The sequence below is a fragment of the Neophocaena asiaeorientalis genome, unplaced genomic scaffold (assembly GCF_003031525.2).
Source record: "Neophocaena asiaeorientalis asiaeorientalis breed wild unplaced genomic scaffold, Neophocaena_asiaeorientalis_V1.1 scaffold689, whole genome shotgun sequence".
In the NCBI taxonomy this organism is placed as follows: Eukaryota; Metazoa; Chordata; class Mammalia; order Artiodactyla; family Phocoenidae; genus Neophocaena; species Neophocaena asiaeorientalis.
In genome coordinates this window covers 1,902,682-1,924,906 of record NW_020175666.1, presented here as the reverse complement: position 1 = coordinate 1,924,906, position 22,225 = coordinate 1,902,682, and the positions used below count along the sequence as shown (strand labels likewise).

The window sequence follows — 22,225 nt, the reverse complement described above, 5'->3', positions numbered from 1 at the left end:
AAAAAAAAAAAAAAAAAAAAAATTATCCAGGACATTGGGGGAGCTATGAAAAGAACACTGGGCAAAAGTCAGGGCCTGGGTTAAACCATGTTTTTGCCACATTTTGGCTTTGTGACTCTGGTCTCTCTGTCCTCAGTCTCCCCAACTGTACATAGGGGAATTTAGTCATCTCTATCTTCCCCTTGAAGCCACAAGGCACCATGCAGGCATCAGGGAGCATATTCCTGCCCATGTTGGTTGATGCATCCTGCAGCACCATACTGAGATCCCAGAGGTGGGCACCTCAGAACCTGTCTTTGGGCTCCCAGGAGATGAATCTCATTGATGTGATTTTAAGAGAGCGAGGGACATACTCTCACTGCATCTCCGGCTCCCCGTCTGTGACATGGCTGAGTGAAATATCACCCTCTGAAGATGAACCTGAGTGCTCACACATCCTGCATAGGAAAAGCTATACAAACAACATGGTTGTGCATGTATGTGTGTGTGTGTGTGTGTTTGCACCCCGACACGTGCATTCCCTCACCTTGGCACCAGCCTGTTGAGAATGGTATGCTTGAATGACCCCACGCCTCCAGGCTCTTCACTCTGCTGGTCAGAGAACCTAGTCACCAGGAGACCAAGGACAGATTCTAAGGAACCGCCGAGTCGCTCGGGCAGCAAGTTTACTGATTCATCTTCCTGAGCTGCACCTGTCTGACTGTGGGCCAGCACCCCCAGATATTAGTGCAGATCTATGAACTGACCAAAATTACACATTGTGCCATCTGTAGTAATTCCTTACAAGGGAGAGAGGGAAGGGAGGCAGCCGGCGAGCACCTGCTCTGTGCTACTAAGTGCACTTGAGTGTGTCATCTTGTTTGATCCTCACAAAAAGCCGATGACCGAGATGGTCTCTATGTCTCCCTATTCCCCTTTCAGAGCCTCCCAGTCGTACCCCAACCTTCTGATGTCTATTAATTCATTTCTAGCTTGTCTCATCTTCATTTACTCTTCATACATTATCTCTCATGCGTTTGGTTGTGTTGTTTTGTTTGGTTTTTTTGGCTGTCAGGTGTTTCGTTGCAGCACGTAGGCCCTTTGTTGCAGTGTCCAGGCTTCTCTCTAGCTGTGGTGCACAGTCTCAGTAGTTGCGGCATGTGGGCTCTCTAGTTGTGGCACGCGGGCTCAGTAGTTGCGGCGCATGGGCTTAGCAGTTATGGCTCGCGGGCTTAGTTGCCCGGTGACATGTGGGAACTTAGTTCCCCGACCAGGGATTGAACTCGCCTCCCCTGCGTTGGAAGGCGGATTTTTAACCACTGGACCACCAGGGAAGTCCCGATCTCTCATGCATTTGAATCTAATGGTTTTCACGTTAGTTGTCTCCCTCTGGCTTTGGTGAGGACTCTTGGGTAGCAGAGTTCTATGAATTGCCATCTCTCTGCCTCTCTTCCTCTGTCTCCATTGATGCTTGGGGGATTGACACCATTTCATGGCTCCATGGTTGTCACCAATGCATACCTGAGGCCTCTGGAATTCCACTTATTATTATAAAAATAGCCCTCAACTTTACAGTGTAAGAAACATTTTCACCAAGTAGGAACTATACTTTCCCTCCTTATTTTTAAGAGGAGGAGACTGAGGCTCACAAAATAAAGAAGCTTGTGTCACAACTAGTAACTGTGGGGAATGGGACCCAGGCCTTAGGTCTATTAGCCCAAATCCAGAGTTTCCGTCACAACCATCACAACGTTGAACTGGCTCTCTGAAGTGGTCACCGTCTCATCCTGGAATGCCAGAGATGAGCTGAAGTCCAATCACTGCCCTTTTTCATGCAGGACCCCAGAGGGACATCCAGTACATCTTCTCTGTGCCAGAAAGTATGGGAAACAACTATGTCATCGTGTCCTTCAATTTTATCATGCCACAAAATTTAAAGGCAAAAGACAGGACATTTCCACTGAAGTCAGAGGTGTTCAAGGTAAGGCAGCATGCTTCCGGGCTTTGCCCTTTGAGGACATTTCTGTACACCTTGGAGAAAGCAACCAGCTAGGCTGGGAGATTTCACCCAGCTGCAGACTCAGAAATAAAACCCAAAGGGTGACAGAGTTCAGGGAAACCTGAGACGAAGGAGGTTACAGTGGGCACAGCTCCTGCCCTGCTGCAGGCTCTGATGCTTGCTCCTTAGAAAGTAGTCTGGTCCGAGACCAGCTGTTGCAACACTGCAGATTCTGGGATTGCCCCCAAACATTCTGAGTCCCGATCTCCGTGGATGGAGCCTGAAAATCTGCATTGTAACGAGCTCCCCAGGGACTGCTTATACACAGAACTGTCTGAGAATCTTTGGCTAAACTCTGGGAGGAGTTTAAGGGAAAAAACAATCCTGGGTATACAGCCGGGAGGTACGTTTTTCTCTTATGCTTACACCAACATCGGTCAAAGCTCCATGGTTGGCTTACGAGCATCTGCTCGGCCACTCATCCAAGGCCAGGTCTTCCTCTCCGCCTAGCCTCCCCTCCCCTCTGATGGCTCTTCAGTCAGCCCTTCAGCTCCTAAGGGGCCATCCCGCCGCACAACCCCCAACACACACTCACCTGCACACACACTAGCTGTGAGGAGGTGATCAGGGAATTCCTTTTTTTTTTTTTTTAATACCATGAAAAAGAAAGGAGTTACAAAAGAAAATCTGATACCTGTGCTCCCTCCTCCTTTCCCCAATAGTTTAATGCATCCCACAGATAAAGTGAAGGGTTCTCAAACCATGCACCCCACAGCCTCCGCACGAACATGGATAACTGAGATCGTGCAACCATCAAATGCTGGGATCCCCTGTCCCCATATTACAGGTGAAGAAACTGAGGCCCAGTGACGTGATGTGACACAGAGTTAATGGCAGAGCTGGGGACCGGGTGCCAGATGTCCCTCGAGCCTTCAGTCAAACACACCCATCACTTGTGTGGCTGAAGCTCTGACAGCATCTCTACGAAGGATCCCAGGAATGTTCACTGAGACTAAGGCAACATTCACAACTAGGGCCTTAGCCCCGTCATGGACAGGCAGGGCTCCTGGGTCCTGAAACAGTCCTGTGCGCTGGCTGTGGTCCACTCTAACACGAAGGCCTCACTGATAGAGAACTTCAGAGTTCCAAACATGTTCACACTCACTGTCTCAAAAACCCCAGTACTCCTGCTTTTATAGATGTGGAAACCAAAAGTCAGCATGAATGACCTGCCCAAGGTGCAGCTGGGTGGTGACGGGAGTGCCCGATACCAGAACTTGTGGTCCCAGGATGAGGGCTCTCAGCAGGACATAGGCACTTGCCTTTCTGGTGGTGCTCACAGCTCAAACAAAAATATGTTTCTGGCTCTAGAAGGAGGAGAACCCTTTGGGTTCTGCTCTCTCTGAGCACATTTCCACATCCTAGTTGCATGAAATCAATGGAAAAGAAATTGATGGGGTTTAGCGCCATACTTTGGAGGTTCCGCAAACCAGCTGAGACTATCAAAGAACATCTCCTAAGGATGCGGTAGTGGACAGTTGTCATTTTCATCACCACTAGGCACATGGACACCCTTTCCATGTGGGGGGGAACCTTGGTGAAAGGCCAGACCTGGTCTCCCACTGCAGCAGTCAAAGAAGCCAAACATTCCCTCTCCCCAGCCGTTGGATGCAAAGGGGTAGACTTGTGGCCCAGGCTTGTCCAATTAGATGTTCTTGGTTACTCTAGGCCTTGAGTCTTGAGGAAGTAACTAAAGGAGCTGGGACCAGCTGAGGGATTCTTCGCAGCAAATCTTAGGTACAGCAATGCAGGCAGATCCTGTGGTGGTGTCCAGCTGTGTAGCCACCTCTTCTCATTCCTGCCCACCTTCCAAGTCGCGTTCTCTAGATTTCCCATTGACTCTGATTTATCTTTCCCATAAATGACCTCCTGTTCGCCCCACCCTGGATTAGTTTCCATTGTTTTCTGCCAAGGATCCCAACTGATTCAGGTACCTTGTAAGAGGATCCTCATCCTCAGAGTCCCCTAATCTCACCCCTGAGAAGAACAAAATGAGAGGAGTTGGGAAGGGCTAGGAAGGGACTGAGACATCTGGTCTACCAGCAAGGATTGAACAATTCAAGTCCTGAACCAGACAGGACTCCTAAGAATATCTCAGCCAGCTCTTCCTTTTCCTAATGAGAGACAGAAGTCCAGAGAGGGTATGAGGTCTGCCCCCCATGCACAAAAACTGGGGGTGCTGTTCATATTTTCATCTGATTCTAGTGTCCCAGAGCTGAGCAACACGGCAGCCTTGTGTTTACTGATTTGCCCCAAGTCTTTACAGTTCAGGAGCCCTGGCAATATTGTAATCATATGTTTTTCTAAATGCTGCCAAGCCCATTTGTCTACTTTTCGGCCAGAGGTACCTTATTTCTCAGCTGCCCATTTTGCCGAAGGGGCAAGCAGACCTGTGACCTGCTTAGGCTCCCTGGAGATCCCTTTGGGTCTTGCAGGATCCTGATCGAGTTAAACACCAAAGAACAGTCCAGACCTTGACAACTCAAGAGACACTTGGATTCCTTTGACAATTCTGCTGAGAAACAGGCTACGTTGGTGCCAGCAACTAGGCTGTCTGAGACTCCAGGGCTCTACTGGTGTTCATGGGTACAGCGCTGCCCACATGACAGCCGCATACATTTCTGCAACCTTGGCATGGGCCTGTGACTCTCCAACTGCTATGGGAGCACTGCTCTGCCTTGCATCAAACCAAACACAGGTGGTGTACAAACAGGCAGGGAGAAGACAGGACAGAGAAAAAGAGCAAGGATGGATAAGCTCCATCCTCCCCCAGGCTGGAACTTGCCACCTCCCTTCCAGCTCATTCCTGATCTCCAGATAAGTCTGCCCAGGCAAATCAAATGGCCGGTACGCCTAAGTGGAGCCCAGGATCAGCAGTAGGATAGAACTGAAACCCGTGCCAACTGTGGAAGACAGTACATGGAGGTGGTGGGTATTAATTACAAAGGAAGCAACACAGCTTGCTCTGTTCTCACCTCTGCTACTGAGACTGCAAATTCTCAGTTTCGGAGCCTAGCATATGCTTAGGACTACTGTGACAACTCAACACATTCCATGCAAATACTTTGCAAACCATGAAGTGGCTTAAAAATGGGACTGCATCTTCAGTGCCTCCTTATGCAACATGAACAGACCGAAACATAGATATTTCCACATTCAGACCCACACATACATCCCTACAAACACTGAGGTACAGTGATTGGGAGGAGGGGAATGCTAGAACAAATTCCCACCATGCTTTACAGTGGTCTGATGGAATAACAGTTTCCTTCTCCTTGGAGCTCCAACTCTGGGGAATCTACATTTGATCCAGGTTCTGTCTTACCTCCAGTTCCCATCACTGTCTCTTTTCCTTCCAATTTTATCATCACTGCTGTGAAGAGTAACCAAGCTGAGATGAGAAAGGGAGAGTCTCCTTTTCTCAGACACCTTCCTCCCACTTCAATTTCCTTTCCCCTTCATGCTCTCTACAGCAGTTGGGTTTCCTTTGTCACAGCTCTGCACAGAGAGTGAGTGATGGTCCCTGTTCACTCCCAGGTGTTCCAGGGAACAGGCTGAAAGTGCAACAAAAAGGAACGCAGGGCCCCGAGCCAGCCTTCTCAGATCGGCTCGCCTTTGGGTTGTAGTTTGGGTTCCTGAACCTGCCTTTCTTCTCTTCCCTCAGATCGACTATCAGGTATGGCCACCGCCCCTGCTGCCGTCTGTCCATATTGTTACGCCTCTTCCAACACCCTTGACCTCAACGTGTCTCTTGCTGTTCTGTGGCTGCCAATTCAGTCTTGCTATGTCCTGTAATAGATACAAGCTTAGAACTTCCGAACAGGTCAACAACGCAGGGAATATTTCAGCTGTCCTTGTCTAAAGCTGGATCCCTTAAGCTGTTCTCTGGTTTGACGTTGCAGAGGGAATGCAACCATGAAACCATCTTCAAGCATTTGGCCCCTGATAGATAAGATTGATGCTGCCCGTTCCTTTTAAGATGAGAGACAGGGCTCATGGGTCCCTGGTGGGGCAGGGGGTAGATCTTTAGCCTCCTCTATTCTTTGTCAGCTCCCAAACCCACCACAACCAGGATGCATGCAATGCAAATGCAAGTTCAAGGCACATCCTCCAACTCTTCTTACAGCCACAGCACCGCCACCACCCTCCCTCCCCACCCTCCCAACCACCCACTACCACCTGCCCCTCCCCACCCCTGGCCAGTAAATATTCTGGCTTGGCATGGGTGAAAGGTGACCAAAATATGGGTAAGGATGGAGAAGGAAAGATGGAGTTTGGGAAACCTAACCTCACAGGCACTCAAACACCTTTAGACGTGAACTCTGTAATGCGGCTGTTGCCCAAGGGGAGGTACATGTGCCAGGACGAGGATGGAAGGGAAGAGGGAGGGAGCAGGATGTAGCCACAGCCAACGGGTGGTGACTGCAGCCTGCTAGCAGGTCCAGGGAAGCTCCTCCGGCCCTTCCAGACGTCCCCCGACAGGGAGACAGAGGCTGCGACAGGTGGTCCTTGAGCACGGGATACACAAAACCCCAGGCAGAAAGCAGACAGCAAGGAGGTCTGCCTGTCACAGCGGCAGCCCAGCCACAGAGCTGGGTTTAGGATCCAACTCTGGTTCTCAGCACAACAGTCATGGAATGAGAACTTCTGGAAGGGCTTCAAGGGAAGCAGTCAGGTGCAAGGAACGAGTCAGGGTTCTAGTTCCCAGACCTGGAGAACGAGGTGAGGACTTGATCGAATAAAAGGTATGAGCCGCATCCCTAGAAACAGAGGGTCAGGTCTTGTGATTGTAGGAGGCTCAAAGCCCACACCCGTCTGTACACAGTGCCTCCCCATGTGCACACGTGTGCATTCACACACACACACACACACATACACACACACACACAACAGTGCTGACTCTGGAGAAGAACTGATCTCATCATTTCTTTTGCCAGAAAGGCCCAAGCAAGTCAGGCTCCAGAGACACTGGGGCTGCTGATAATGTCAGCAGCATCAGTTTGGAGACTCTGCCCAGCGCCCCGTTGCACACAGCAAAAGTAACCTCAGCCGTAGCCCAGCCTGGTTCCCACCCCTTGAAAAGACCCTCTCCCCGTCTCCTTGTTTCCCCCCAAGGCAGAGCTCACAAGCAATCATTTCATGCTGCGTGACCGTTCTAAATGGAATCCCCATCTCAGTTGTGTTGGGGAAAATTTATTTAGTAAGGGGTTTTTATCATGTAATATGTATGTGACGTCCAGTAATAGGACCTGCATGATATTTATTGTTTTATCTCCAAGAAAATATTGAAATAAAAGGAAAATGATGAGGGCCTATTATTCTCCAGTGAGAAGGCATTTCAGGGCTTTACTGGAAGGAAGAAATGGAGGGAGCGAAAGGACTCCAGCCCCGCAGTGCTGCAGGGGTCCAAGGAGTGCTTTGCAAAAGGGTCCAGAGAGAAAGGACTCCAAACTCCAATACTGAATTACGTTTTGAATTACTGAATTAATTCAGTATTGGAACAATCTCACTAGTTTTCATGATTTGTCTTTGTATATAAGCAGGGAGATAAACCCAGAAGCCCAGGATGCTGTAAGATTTAATGAGGTAAAACCATGTATCATATTCCCCTCATTCATTGTAGTGTTAGCATCTATATTAAATAACAGGCTGAACTCTATTGCATTTCGAGACTTTGGGTAAGCAGTGTCTCCCTTTTCAGGGCCTGTAGTGCTGTTTTGATGGATGGAGAGGGGTCTGGGAGGTAGGGGTCTCTCCTGGTAGCTGTGGCCCATGCACAGAGGGGATTTCTCACCATCATCACGTCTCTTCCAGTTCCAGCATTTCCGAGAGAGATTGCCGTCCACCTTTTTTTCCAAATTCAGAATTGCTGAGAAGGGCATCATTTCTGAAACCGCATGCAACCTTACAGAGTGTTTCAGCCTGAGCCCTGGGACCTATGCGGTGGTCGCCTCCGCAGGCAGAGAAGCAGTTGAGTTCTTGCTCCGAATCTTCCTAAAGATGCCAGACAGTGACAGGTACAGAACTACTGGGATTCTAAACGATTTATTCTACTTAATTTTATAAAAACACATTGCACCATCTGTGCAGCAACGCACTCAGTTAGCAGGGGACACAGCACGGCCCCCCCACTCTCAAGAAGCTCAGCACAAAGTGGAGGCGAGAGAGTCTGTGAACCAACACGTAGACCACGAACAGGATGGGGCCATTGCCTGACGGAAGTGCAGGGTCGTGTGGGAGGACAGAGTGGAGGGATTCCCTTCTGGCAAGAGGGACAGAGGAAGGCTTCTTGGGGGACATGGAATATGAGTTAGTCCTTGATGGAAAACCTAACAGTGTTTCCCAGGGGAAGGCAGTGCAGGTGGAGGAAAAAGACAGGAGCAGAAGCAGGGAAGTGGGTGAGCATGGGACTCTTTGGAGAATGAGCGATGTTGTCCATACACGCAGGAAGGTGGTACGCGGCGTGCATGGCAATTGTCTGAAATGTGGACAGAATGTGGGGTACATCGGGGAGACGGTGAGAGATGGGCCTGAGTGATAGTCTGATGGTGGAGGCTCTTCACTGCAGTGAAGACCCTGCTGGGCACCTCATGTCTTCTTGGCCCCGAGGCAGACATCACTACAATCGTGGCAGTCTTTACCGTTGAGCATGGACGAGGCCTTCTCAGTCCAGAATGCCAGATGGTCACTGTGCCACCATTCAGAGTTGGAACCTAAGGCAAATCTTACTGGCCATCCTGGCAATGGGGGTTACGATACACATATATCTGGTTGTGAAAGGAACAGTTTACAAAATGATTTGAAGACCGGGGTGGGCCACCCGAAAGACTGGACACGAGGTCAAGATGCTCGTCTGTCTGCTGACTGCCACGGCTGCCCACTTCACAGCTTGCTGTGCTGAGGGCTCTCCACGTGTGTCCTTGGCATAGACGCCCAATGCCTGCAGGGGTGCCTGCCACATGTAAGCGTGAGCCTCCTTTGAATAGTGAGCTGGTCATCCTTGTCACACTGTCCCCCTGATTTTCTAGGAACCTGGACGATGATCCCAACCTCAGACCACTGCAGGTAAGGGTGCGGCAAGGCTTGGTTGGCAGACTTCACTGGGTCCCCTCCCCAAGAGCTTCTGTCTCCTTCCTTCTTGCCTCACCACTGACCAATGAAAGCACAGATACCACAACGGGCTGGTGATGGCTCAAAGGTGATGGCAGGGATGAGGTGAGAAGACCAGGCCTTGAAGGCCAGGCTGGACCCAACCATCTTCCTTCCACAAATTTCCATTTTCCCATTCCCCAAAAAGGTTTGATCCAATTGCTGGATGAAGAAGCCTCTGTCTCAGATCCAGGTGGAAGGTTTTGGGGCCCTCACCGTATCAGACAGGCAGCCTCCTTCCCCAGAAACTTGATGTTGGCTATTCTTCCTTAGATCCAGGCAAGTCGTCCAGAAATGGCTCCCAACGAAGCATTTTCTACAAATACGCTCAGCAGGTACAGTAGTTAGCATGACGGCGAGGGGCCCTACACAGGACAGGTGATGGAGGGGCCAGAGGGAGGGAAACATCTCCCAGGTCCTTATCAGGATAGAGAGAGGAAGATGACTTGATGGGTGGTCGTGTCAGCCTCTTTCCCTGGATGTCCAGAACTGATCTGGAGAGACGGGGCGCCCCCCCACCTGGGTGACATCTGGGGTGAAGTGTAGTTTGGAAAGGAAGGGCCTCATTATAGGGGAGTGAGCTTTTTAAAGCTTTAAACAAGCAATTGGCAATACCCCTTGAAATCTTTCCTTCTCCTGTTCTGCCACCTCCCACCAACGCTGGCATCCCTCTCAGGAGCTGGCCAGCTTCAGAAAGCACCAACAGCCTTCTTCCTGCCAAGCCACCTACGTGCACAGGGGATTTTCCTAATGGTTTAATCAGCCGTTATAAAGAACTCCTTGACTTGTCAGGAAAAAACCCAGCTGCCAAGGGCTCTGCACGATGGGCCTTTTACCATTAGACGTCATGTCGGTGTGGGAAGTGAAAAGTCATATAGGTGATCGAGTGTACCATGCCGACCTCGGGCAGACAGGGGCCAAGGACAGGAAGATGCCAGACATTCAGAAGGCTAACGGGGCATTGGTAACCAGGAGGCAGCCAAAGGGAAGTTATTCAGGTAGCCTGGGCCCAGAGATATAAATAAGGAGAGATGAAGAATGTGGCTGGCATGAGGGTACACGTTATAGGGAACAGCTCAGTATGAACCTCCTTGAAATCAACTCTAGCCCAGGATTCAGGCCCACATCTGGGCTGACTCAGAAAGCACTTCCCTTGATGCAAAACAGGATCTACTATGGTGAATGTCTCCAGTCTGTGAGCTTCTGAAGGCAGGGATGACAACGTATGCATTCCTTGTCCCCAATAACTATCACTGTCCTTGGCACAGAGAAGGTGTTCAATCAATCTGCACTGCATTAAGACAGATTCACTTCCCCAGAGCAGACGCTCTAGCTAAGGTTACTTCCCGTAGGTGATCAGCAGGACCCGGTTAGGATACGGGAGGCCAAGCTTCCTTCAGGGGCAGGTGGCAAAGTCCTCAACATGGTCCATGAACCTGCACCTCTGAAATAAAAAATATAATTTGTCATATGATAAATGGCACAGATTCCCTAATCAGGACTTTTCCAAACAACAACCAAATGTCTTCTCATAGAGGGTAACTGGCAGCCCATATGAGGCCTTTGTAGGAATTAGAATAGAAGAGAGATGGAGCTTTGCGCCAAGGTGCGTGGCTCGAGAGTAGAACCCAGACTGGACTCCAACTTCCTTTCTCCCCTTGGTGGATACCCTTGAGCAGGGCCAACCTGGCATCACTCTGCACAACCTGCAAACTATCCTCAGAGGTTGTGTCCTCAAAAGAAAGTTGAGAGCAAAATATTCGTCCATGTCCTCACTCTGTCCTTTCTCCCAATCTCTTGTACCCCTTTATCAGCCATAGTAGTGGTAGTGGTACCACAACCCAGGGTCTGCCTGTGGGAAAAGGAAGGACACACTCAGCCTTTGGGACAGGCGACATCCATCATCTATCATTTATTCAATCAGCAAACATGTACAAAAAGGCTAGGATCTTCCAAGGAAAGCGAGGCATCAGTCCTTAGGCATCTTCCATTGAGGTGGTAGAGGCCGACGTGAGATTCTTTGGGCGTTTTGTTCAGGCAACCTTTATCTCCATTCCTAGCCCCATCTCTTCCAACATTCTGGTGTTTACTGGGTGCAGGGACCAGGTCAGGGGCTGTCCCAGCGTGGGGGCTGTGATCCATGCCCCACAGCTGCTTACATTCTCATGTGACTCCATGTAAGTTGGCATTCCTCACCATGGCAACTGCTCTTTATAGTGAGGTGCCATGATTCTTTCGAGGAAAAAACTCAGTTGATGGTGGGCACACAGCACCAACTTCCCTGACGTGACCAACCAGTGAGGCGTTGGAGGGATGACCTAAGGGCCAATTTCAGATGCTGGCAGGATGTGTTGCACTGGTGACATCACTGGGGGTCATTTTTCCGGCTAAAGGACTCCAGTAAGGACAAACTGTAGGGCTGCTTTTGCTGTGTGTTCTGGGTGGTGAGGCCACCCTGGGGACCGCTTATCTGTTGTCTGTGTGGTACTGGTTCTCAGAAGACCCCAAGGAGGCACCTCCTTCCTCCTCACCTAGTGCCCCTCTACAAAGCCACCTGCTGGGAGCCCTCACTCCAACTCCTCCCACGGAACAGCTTCCCCAGGGTGGTGATGTCCCATCATGCCCTCGGCTTTTTACCAGGCTGGGTGAAAGAAACAGCTGCATGGAGAAGAGCTCTGCTTCTCTGTCAAATCGTCACGGAATCTGCTGCCCATAAAACTGTTGGGGTCAGCGTCCCAAACAGAAAAGTGAAGGCAGTTAACACCTTCAGAAGTTCAGGCCAGGAAAAGTTTCTCTCCCCTCAACCTCAGCTGCTTCCCATTTTTTATCTGAGGAAAACCATGATGTCTCCCTTTCTGCTTCTGTGGCTGGGAAGACTAATGCTAAATTATGTGCTCAATTAGAGCAACTTGTCTTAGCCTGGATTCCTGGTGTTTTTATCTCCCCTCGCCACACACACACACACACACACACACACACGCACTCAGTAGTCATGTTTTCTCTCACTTCCTTTCTGGAAGCAGATGGGGGAACACACCTGTAGGGCTGAATTGATTCATTCAACAATACTTCTCCTGAGGGGCTCCCAAGTGCCAGGTATGGTGAGGGGGAAGCAAACACAGCTTTCAGCCCAGTAATGAATAAAGAGAGAAATGCAAAGTAACCCACACCAGGTATCAAATGTCAGGAGTAATCAGCACTACAGATGTTCAGGGAGGGAGTTATCACCAGGGTAGTGCTCAGAAATCCCAGTGCTTTTACAGTCAGGCAGGTGTGCCCCTCTGCTCCTGGGCACCGATGTGATTCCTGCATCCCTTCCTCGTTTGGATCAGGGGCTGGACATTGATCCAGGACTTTGCGCCAAGGTGCATGGCTCGAGAGTAGAACCCAGACTGGACTCCAACTTCTTTTCTCCCCTTGGTGGATACCCTCCGAACCCAGGTTCAGAGACTTCTCAACCAGGAATTCCTAGAAGGTAAGGAAGAACCTCCTGGCCCCAAACCCATCCCCATGGCCACGCCAGTCCTATGCCCCCTCTCTGACATTTCAGTCCTTCCTGTTCTCCCCCTCAGGACCTCCAGGGGACACATTCTCTTTGGATGAGTGCCGGAGCATTGTGGCTCTGACGGATGTATCCTTTGCAGTCATCCCCCCTCCCCCAGCTCTAAGAGCCTGTCTGCTCCTTGGGCTTCCCCAGGGGTCTATTTAGGACACTGGGGAACACTTTTCTCACCCTCATTATTTTCTTTCTTGGTTCTGAGGGCTCACCGAAGAGCCTGGGCTCCTGGGGATTCTGCACCAACTTGCCCTCCAGAACCGCCACAGCAACGATAACCAAACTTACCACCTATCAGGCGTCTACTGCCTGCCAAGAGCTGTACTGACATATATTTTTTTCCTCGTAATTCTTGCAATAACCCCTGTGATATAAGAAGTATTGTCCCATGATCCAATGGAAGAAACAAGGGTTCAGCCCAGATCCCACAGCTAGTCAGAATTTGTGTCTGGATTTGCAGTGGGAGTTTTCAGCCTCCGAAGCCTGTGTTCTAACATTATCCTTCACTGCCTCCTTGTAGCACCAGTGGGAACTATGTTCCTTACACCCCTCTCCTTACCACTGCAGGAGTCCTCGCTATTTAAATTCCTTGCTCAGCAGGCCCCCAGTTCAATAAAGATAACAGCCACCAACCTTGCAGAAGACTCTTCGGGCCGCACGGCACTTAACACCCCATTATTACCATCGTGCTGCACTCGTAGATGAGACTGGGCTGGGACAGTGCACTGACCTGCCCGCGTTCCGTGGCCACAAGTGGCAGGGCTGGGACCCAGCCCCGGGTCTCCTGCCTCCCGTCCTGACTTCCACTCTCCCCTGAGCCGTTTCTCCCCTGCCCGCCCCATCTCCCCTCTGGCTCCTCATGGGCGTATCCCCTGGCAGCTCTTCCCTCGGGTGTGCACGGTCTCCCTGGGGTGACACGGATCCCCCGGCTCTTTCACTCTTAAAAAGGCTCGACTGGGGATGTGAAGCCAGCCATTGTCAAACAAGAGGCCGTCCTGATGAAATCATCCGTCAGGCCCTGTCTCTGCTGGCTGTGGCTTGGAATCACCCAGAGACACTGCTCATGCCTGAGGATGAGTCCAATGGCCCTCGGCAACCCCACATCCTGGGGCAGGCAACCCTAGGGGAGGTCATGTCTGCAGGACCCCTGCAAAGCAGACAGGTCTTTTCTACCCTTCCTGTTGCTCACCCACCAGCTCCCCTCCAGTGCCTCAGAGATCCATTCTTTTCATTAGTTTTCATTAAACCCATCGTATGGAGTGACCAGGGCTGACTTGAATACACAGAACGTGGTCCATCCACTGGCGCACACTTAGCGGGTACACTCACCTCTCATGCTGCCTCTGGAGTTGCAAGGCGCTCTCCTCCCCCCAGCTGCTCCCCACTCCCCCCTGCCAGGGCCCCCACCCCAACTGGTGAAGGCTGTGTTTGGGGCTCGCTCTCTTCCCCTGGGCGCACGTGATGTTGGCTCTCCTTTCTCAGGGCCGCCTTCTCCTTCCAATTGATTGTTTTCCCTGTGAAATAAATCTAAGCCAGCTGGTGTAGGGCCACATCCAGGTGACGCTGGACTGACTGTGCTACTAGTTGGTGGCTGGGGCTGCTCTCTGCTCACTGCACGAAGGACTGCTTGACTCTTAACTGCCCACCAGCTGAAGGTGAACGGGCGGCTTGACCAAGAGGAGTTTTCAAGGCTGTGGAGCCGTCTTGTCCACTGCCAGGTACCTGCGTGTTCCCTTTTGACTAGCACTCTTATTCTGTCTGGTTTAGCATATGTTTACAGGGTAGCCCGATCCTACACCAGGGTTGAGGGCTATGAAAGGAGAGGAGACTCACCCCCATCCTCAAGGAGGGCCCCTGTTTTGCTTGGGGATCTGTACATGCACCACTAGAAGGAACGAGGCAATGCCCGGTCAGGTGGCAGGCTGAGGACCGCTCTAGGAGGCTGGAGGAGAAACGGGTCACAGTGACTGTAGCTAAAACTGCCAGCTAGCACTGCTCTCCTCATTGCTCCCCGAGCCCACTGCAGCATCCCCTAGGCCACCAGTTCACCTCATCCCCTTCCCCTCTGTCTTCCAGGACATACATCAGAATCACAGTTGTGGTCTGTGGCCTCAGTGTGGCCTCACTGTTGTTCTCAGGACAAAGTTGAAACTCAGGGCTTCCCTGGTGGCGCAGTGCTTGAGAGTCCGCCTGCCGATGCAGGGGACACGGGTTCGTGTCCCAGTCCGGGAAGATCCCACATGCCGCGGAGCGGCTAGGCCCGTGAGCCATGGCCGCTGAGCCTGCGCGTCCGGAGCCTGTGCTTCGCAACGGGAGAGGCCACAACAGTGAGAGGCCCGCATATTGCAAAAAAAAAAAAGTCGAAACTCATCAGCTATACGTAGGATCCTCTGAGTTGGGACCCACTTTGGAGTCCAGGAGAAGCCCTTACCCTCATCCCACTGACTCCATCGGACGCCAGCTCTGAGACTCCTTGTTCTTCCGTCCCTGCACTCAGAGCCTACCTGATGCCCACCCAGCCTTCGGGTCCAGCCCCAAAACCCCTTCCCTGAGGGGCCTCTCCTGGGGGCCTTGCCTGCCCCCCCAAGACCCAGCGAGTCCCCCTTCAGCTCCTAACACTTGAACCCACAACAATAAAATAAAAACACTTTCTATTTACATGTTATTTATTTATATCACCTAATCCCTGATTGGAATCATTTAGTTTCTCACCAGGCACTGCAATGGCCGACAGTCCTCCCATTAGATTGCAGGGTCCTCCCGGGCAGGGATCCCTCATATTCATCCTTTTCCCCAGGGCCTTCCACAGTGTCCAGCACACAGAAGGCACTCAAGAGTGCTGAACAAACGACCGAACGAATGCGTGACTGAATGAATGAGTCCGTACCTAATTGAAAACATGCTAGGCCTCTGAACTCACAAAAGCCAACTAAGGCCAGAAAAAAGTTGTCAAGCCGCTATTTCCCAGTAATCGGCTCCCACGAGCTGCCTCAGCTGCACACCTGCTTGGGAGTATTTTGCTTTAAAACAGCTCCTGGGCAGCGGCTGAGCATAGGCCAACGTTAGGAGTCCCGGGTTCAGTCCTGCGGTGCCTGCCTGCTCCATTCAAGGCAAGTTACTCACCCCCCTGTGTCCTCACCTGGGAAGCAGGAGGAGCCTGAGGGTTTGAGTGAGAATTAGGGGGAGGGAGAAAAGTCTCTGGCAAACGGAGAGCCGCCCTGTACAAAATCGGGGCGTTCAGGTGACTCCACACCACGGCCGTGCTTGGTCCCAGGCGCAGTTCTCACGTACCTTCAGTGCTGCCTACACAGCACTCACTATCGTGCAAGGCACGCTCCCAAACGCTTTATAAAGATGTGCTCATTTACTCCTTGCAACGAACCTATGAGGTAGGTACTGTAATTGGCCCTGTGCTACAGAGGGGGAACCTGAGGCCTAGAAAGGTTAGGTCACTTGACCCAGGTTACACAGCTGGTAATAGTCAAGCTGGGATTTATACTCAGCGATTTGGTTGTAATGTCTGTGCTATTAACCCCACCCTAGGCAACCTCTAGAGAGCTCTCTACCTCCCTGGAAGGCAGGAAGCCTCCCGGGCGGCAGGAGCCCAGTCTAGGAGGTGAGGAAGAGGAAGGAGAGCAGGTCGGGGGAGCGGGGGGAAGGTGCGCGCCTGGGAGAGGGACCCCAAGCAGAGCCCATTCCCCAGCCCCGGCCTCAGCCATGCACCCTGCTGACCTCTGAGCTGGGCCTACCCGTGTTTTAGTGAAGCAGCCTCCAGGGCTGGGAACGAGATTTATTGGGACCTCCCTCTACCCAGGTACTCAGGACATCCTCTCCCAGGTGGACACTGGGCTCACACGGGCTTCTTGCTTTTTCTCCCATATCAGAGTGTTTCCCAAAACTCCTGGGAGAACTCTGGAGTTTTCCCGAGCTCGGATTTGTGGAAGGCCATAAAGGACACAGGTAAAGCCGGCGACCCTTTGAGCCGTGATGACGTGTGTGTGTGTGTGTGTGTGTGTGTGTGTGTTGCCCTCGCCCCCAGCATGCTATAGGCAAGGCTGGTAGAGAGGTGCCGGGCATGGCGGGGAGAGAGCAGAGCACACAGTTTGTGCCCTCCCCTGCTTTACACTGGGTCTGTGAGCTTCCTGGCTCCGGACGCAGACTCCACCCTCCCCCACCTGAGTTCTCGCCTGCCAGTTAATTCTCCTGATTGCCTTCTCTCCCCAGCACAGCTCTAATTGTGTAGAAATGACCCCGCATGGTTGGTCCCCTACCAGAAATCTAGCTTGCCTTGAAGATGCTTCCATCTCGGCATCCGGGCCATCAGGGTTAAATACCCGCAGGTGGGCTGATGCGCTCTCTTTACAGAGGGTCTGGGGCTAAGTGAAATCAAATGGCCTCTGTCTGCTTCAAGGAGGCAAGAGCTTTCAGTCCTGGGAGAATGATAATAACGGCGCAGGGCGCAGATGCTTCATATTTCAGCAACAACTTGCGCTCACGTCACCTCATTTGATTGTCTCAACAGCTCTGGGACTTGGGAAGGACAGGAATCGTTATCCTCACTGTACCCATGGGGGAAATGGCTCACAAAAAGGTTAGGTCAGGACATTGCCACCTTCCTGAATACAATATAAAATCAGGCTCCAACAGGTCCCCTCCTGGAAGGGCAGCCTCCACGGGTCTCCGTCCCGGGGGCTCTCAGCCTGTTGAGCGGGTAAAAACCTGAGCTGCTGCCCGCACCCCGCCTCAGCCTCTATCCTCGCCTTACTTTTCACAGCCGAGGGCTGTGGTTCTCACACTTGAGCCTGAGTCAGGACCCCTGGGGGCTTGTGAAAGTGCAGATTGGTGAGCCTCACCACCTGCCCAAAGTTTCTGCTTCAGGGGGACTGGGGTGGGGCTCAAGAATTTGTACTTCTGACAAGTTCCCTAGTGAAGCCAAAGCTCCAGGTCTGGGGAATCACACTCTGAGAACCACTGAATGGCCAGTGAAAGACGAAACCTTTAAAGGAGAACCTCACTAATGACTCCAGAATAATAAAAGGGAGAAAGAGAATAGTTGGAATTTGGCTGAAAAGCTGGCAGGGGCCAGTCCGGTAACTGAAAGGGGCAACAGAGCTGATGTGATCTGAGGGGGCAGTTTGAGAGCATGCAAGCTGCAGAGGCATGCCCTAGCTAAAGGCATTCAAATTCACATTTTATGAGCTCTGCAGGAGAAACCGAACATGTCTCTGGCTGTATGGGGCCCACAGGCCACCAGGCTTGTCCCCTTGATGGATGGTTTGGTTTACAGTGTTCTGATGGCTCACCGGGGTGCACAGGCCCCCCTGATTTTCAGTCTGCCGTTGTGGTTCTGTGGTCAGTGCCCCCCTGGAGCTCACAACTAGACCTGCACAATCACAGGACTCGAAGAGGGCGAGGGAGCTCTCTCCCGTCCACCTGAGGCCACCACCTGAGCTCTCCGCTCTGAGGACAGGACCACCCCAACTCCCGACCTCCTCCCTGCTCACTGGCTCCCCCTGTGTCCCAGACTTCCTTGCAGGGATCTCCATCACCAATAAGCGGCTGGATCTCATGAGACTCCGCTATAGTGACAGCACAGGCAGGGTCAGCTTCCCCAGCCTGGTCTGCGTCCTGATGCGGCTTGAAGCCATGACAAGTGTCATCCTGGGGCCATCCTGGAGACCTTCACAAAGAACACAGGAGGGGACCAGGAATGTGCTCCAGCCCCAGGCCTGGGCTCGTCCCACGGGACAGAGCCAACGTTAGCCTGTGTGATGGTGTAGTTGCCTGGAGTCCCCAACCTCCCTTCTGCACCCTTTTCTCCCCAGGACATTCCCCCACCCCAGATGGCTCATTTCCTCATCACCCTACTAGCGCATCTCTCAGGAACCAGGTTAAATCGCTGCGGCCCCTCTCCAGATTGTGTTTATGGTTTAAACCTACTCTTTAGCCATGCAACGAAGGGTTTGATCCCTGCTGAAGGATTGCACACACAGCGAGTAGGTGGGAGCAGTAGGTCCCCCCCGACCAAGGCCTCAGAAATCCAGCTATGTAGGCCAGAGGTTTTGACACTTTTTAGCAGCAAACCCCTTTGTTTTAAATGACATTTCACATGAAACCCCAAGCCACAATATAGCTCTAAATGGAGCTGTTGTGGTTGAGGTCGAAGTGGGATCTGGCCTACGCTCACATCCTTGCACCGCCCCTGCCATGTGGCACTAACCCCACAGCTCTGAGGCAGGCGATTAACAAGGTGGAGAGAGCAGAACGCTGGGAGGGTAAAGGAGAAGCCAGAGGTACAGTCTTGCTCCAGAGAATTCGCAGCTGGACAAGGGAGGTGCCCCGAGATACCTGCTAAAACAAGCCCCGCATCCCCACAGCCAAGTGTGGAGAGTACAAAGTGTAAGGAAGCTGCAGCGGGCAGGGGCGTGTGGGGCAGAGTAGTCAGGGGGCTGTTTTGAGGGCTGAGCCTGAGCCACGGGTATAGAGTTTGGCTAGAAAGAGAAATGGAGGGGAGGCCGAGCACACTCCAGGGCTTCACACAGAATCACCACGTTGGCTTTCATCACACGTGGGCCCAGGCCTGTCCTGATTCTTCTCCTCCTCTTTACCCTAGAAGCGTTCCAGAACCTCTCCAAGGACGGAAAAGGACTCTACCTGAGAGAAATGGAGGTGAGGTACCTTCCCCTCACAGAGACAGGGCACAACCCCAGGCTACCTCCCCTCACCTGATTCCAGGGGGCATTTCTCTCCCTGAGGTTATTGAACAGTCTGTCAAAGGCCCGCCAAGCTGCCGGCCCCCTGCCTCCAATTACTGCCTTTATATATTGCTGGCTGCCAAGGCTGCTTTAGGATCCTGGCAGACAGATTTTATTTCTTCCAATAGCTTAATAAAGCAGAGGATTGTGTGGAAGTCATAAATCCAGGAGGGAACTAAGGAACACCTGCAGAGCTCGCTGTTTTCTTTAATTAATTTATTTTATTTATTTATTTTTGGCTGCGTTGGGTCTTCGTTGTGGCGCGCTGGCTTCTCACTGCGGTGGCTTCTCATGCTGCAGAGCACGGGCTGTAGGCACGCGGGCTCGGTAGTTGTGGCTTGCGGGCTCTAGAGCGCAGGCTCAGTAGTTGTAGCGCACGGGCTTAGTTGCTCCGCAACATGCGGGATCTTCCTGGATCAGGGCTTGAACCCGTGTCCCCTGCATTGGCAGGTGGATTCCTAACCACTGTGCCACCAGGGAAGCCCCATGAGCTCACTGTACATTAAACTTACTCCCAGTGAGTTTTTAGAAAGAGCCTCCTGACCCAGCCAGCTGGTTGACCTCAGCTGTCCCTCTCAGTGCCCGGCTATTCAGGGAGCAGTGGAAGATATGCTGTAATAGAGGGCCGAGACCTCCTGCTTGGGTTGGAATTAGCTGGAAAAGGTTGATGAGACTAGACTGAGATCTTTCAAGGGAAGAGGGTACCATTTGCCCTGCTCTGTGTTAAGCTAACTAGTTTAAAGTTGTGTTGTAACGAGGATGCTTATTTCTCACTGGATGAACCTGGTGATGTACAACTGAAGCCAGGAGGAGAGCAGACCCCAGAGCCCAGATAAGACGACATAGCTTTAGAATCATTTCCTCCCAGGGGCACAACGCATCTTCCCCTCCAGGAACTGCACACAAGACTCTCTCCCTGGGGGCAGCCTCCCCAGAGATTACAGAGCCCCTTTCTATGTGAGCCAAGGCTCAGCTGCTTGGCCCATGAGTTTCAAGGTCAATGCTGCAGATTTCATCCAAGTCATGTAGAACAGGGGGCATCCATGAAAGAGTGTGGCCTGGAGGTTATGAGGGAGGGATTTAGAATTCTTTTTAAATTTTCTTTTTATTGAGATATAATTGACATTTAACACTGTGTTCATTTTAGGCGTACAACATAATGCTTTGATGTATGTATGTATTGTGAAACAATTACCATGATAAGTTTGGTTATCACCTCACATAGTTACAATTTTTTTTCTTGTGATGAGAACTTTTACAATCTACTCTCTTAGCATCTTGCAAATCTAGAACACAGTATAGTCACCGTGCTGTATGTTAACCGCCCCAAGACCTCTGTATCTTATAACTGAAGGTTTGCACCTTTGGACCACCTTCACCCATTTTGACCAACCCCCTTACCTCCCACCAGTGGCAAGCACTTTGTTCTCTGTATCTATGAATTCAGTTGTGCTTTTTTTTATTAGATTCCACATGTAAGTGAAATCATACAGTATTTCTCTCTCTGACTTATTTCACTTAGCATAATACCCTCAAGGTTCATCCATGTTGTCACTAATGGCAGGGCTTTCTTCTTTTTTATGGCTGAATAATATTCTGTTGTATGTATATATGTATACCACATTTTCTTTATCCATTCGTCTATTGATGGACATGTATCAGTAGGTTGTTTCTGTGTCTTGGCTACTGTAAATAATGTGGCAATGAACAGGAAGGTGTCTGTATCTTTCCGAGTTAGTGTTTTTATTTTCTTTGGATAAATACCCAGAAGTAGAATTGTTGGATCATATGATAGTTCTATTATTAATTTTTTTTCAATTAAGTGACCGTTTATTGAATAACACCTATATGAGAGACACTGTGCTGGGCTCCAGGGATACAGAGATAAATGAAATTCGTGTGGTTTCTGCCCTCAGTTCCTCTCTGTCTAGTGGGAGAGGTAGTTCTGTAATAGGAAACTACACTCTAATATACAAGATGCAATGAAAGAGGCTTGGGTGCTGTACGGACACTAAGGGGTGTCCAGATGAGTTCAGCTTTGGATATGGTGATGTGCTTGTGGGACACCCATATGGAGATCTCCGATAGACAGCTGAACATACAGGTCTTTAGGGAAATCAAACTCGGTCATTGCCCTGGAGGGTCTTGCTATGGAGTGAAAGAGACAGAAATGTAAATACTGAATATAATAGATCAATTGCAATACTCTGTAGTGAAAGGTAACACAGAAGTTTGCACAAAGATGATGGTACAACTAAGTTGGCCTGGAAGTTGTGATGTCTCTCTAGGAGACAGCCTAGGAGCTGAGTCTTCAATGATTAGGAGTTGCTGTCCGGTGTTGTGGGCTCTTGATGAGGTCATCGTTCACATGGAGTACTTTGGATGGACTGAGCGAGACTTCAAGGTAGAGGGACATCACCAGCTGGGCAGTCAGCGGACAGTGTGCAGGCAGCTGGTCACGGAGGCCCTCCTCTGAGGGCAAGACCCACAGCTCACAGTCTTCCTTGACACAAGTAAAAGGTGGCATGCTGTGCCCACTCCAGTGGTGGGTGTGTCCGATGGTACTAAGAGTTGGTTTGGTGTCCTCTGGAGAGCAGACACCCAGAGCCTATTACAGATTTTTTAAGGAAACTCCATACAGTTTGCCATAGTGGCTGCACCAATTTACATTCCCACCAACAGTGCACAAAGGTTCCCTTTCTCCACCTCCTCACCAACACTTGTCTT

General features: G+C 51.1%; 1 protein-coding gene across 1 annotated transcript in view; it reads left to right on the top strand.

Annotated features, from left to right (window-relative positions):
• CAPN13 (calpain 13) overlaps window positions 1-22,225 on the top strand; it is a 92,915-nt gene that overhangs the window by 51,354 nt on the left and 19,336 nt on the right. The window contains 12 exon segments of the mRNA XM_024731517.1: window positions 1,818-1,960; window positions 5,703-5,714; window positions 7,853-8,055; window positions 9,067-9,103; window positions 9,433-9,522; window positions 12,520-12,533; window positions 12,619-12,662; window positions 12,760-12,818; window positions 14,393-14,461; window positions 16,628-16,703; window positions 18,268-18,396; window positions 19,357-19,412. Coding sequence (XP_024587285.1) covers window positions 1,818-1,960; window positions 5,703-5,714; window positions 7,853-8,055; window positions 9,067-9,103; window positions 9,433-9,522; window positions 12,520-12,533; window positions 12,619-12,662; window positions 12,760-12,818; window positions 14,393-14,461; window positions 16,628-16,703; window positions 18,268-18,396; window positions 19,357-19,412 — 932 coding nt within the window.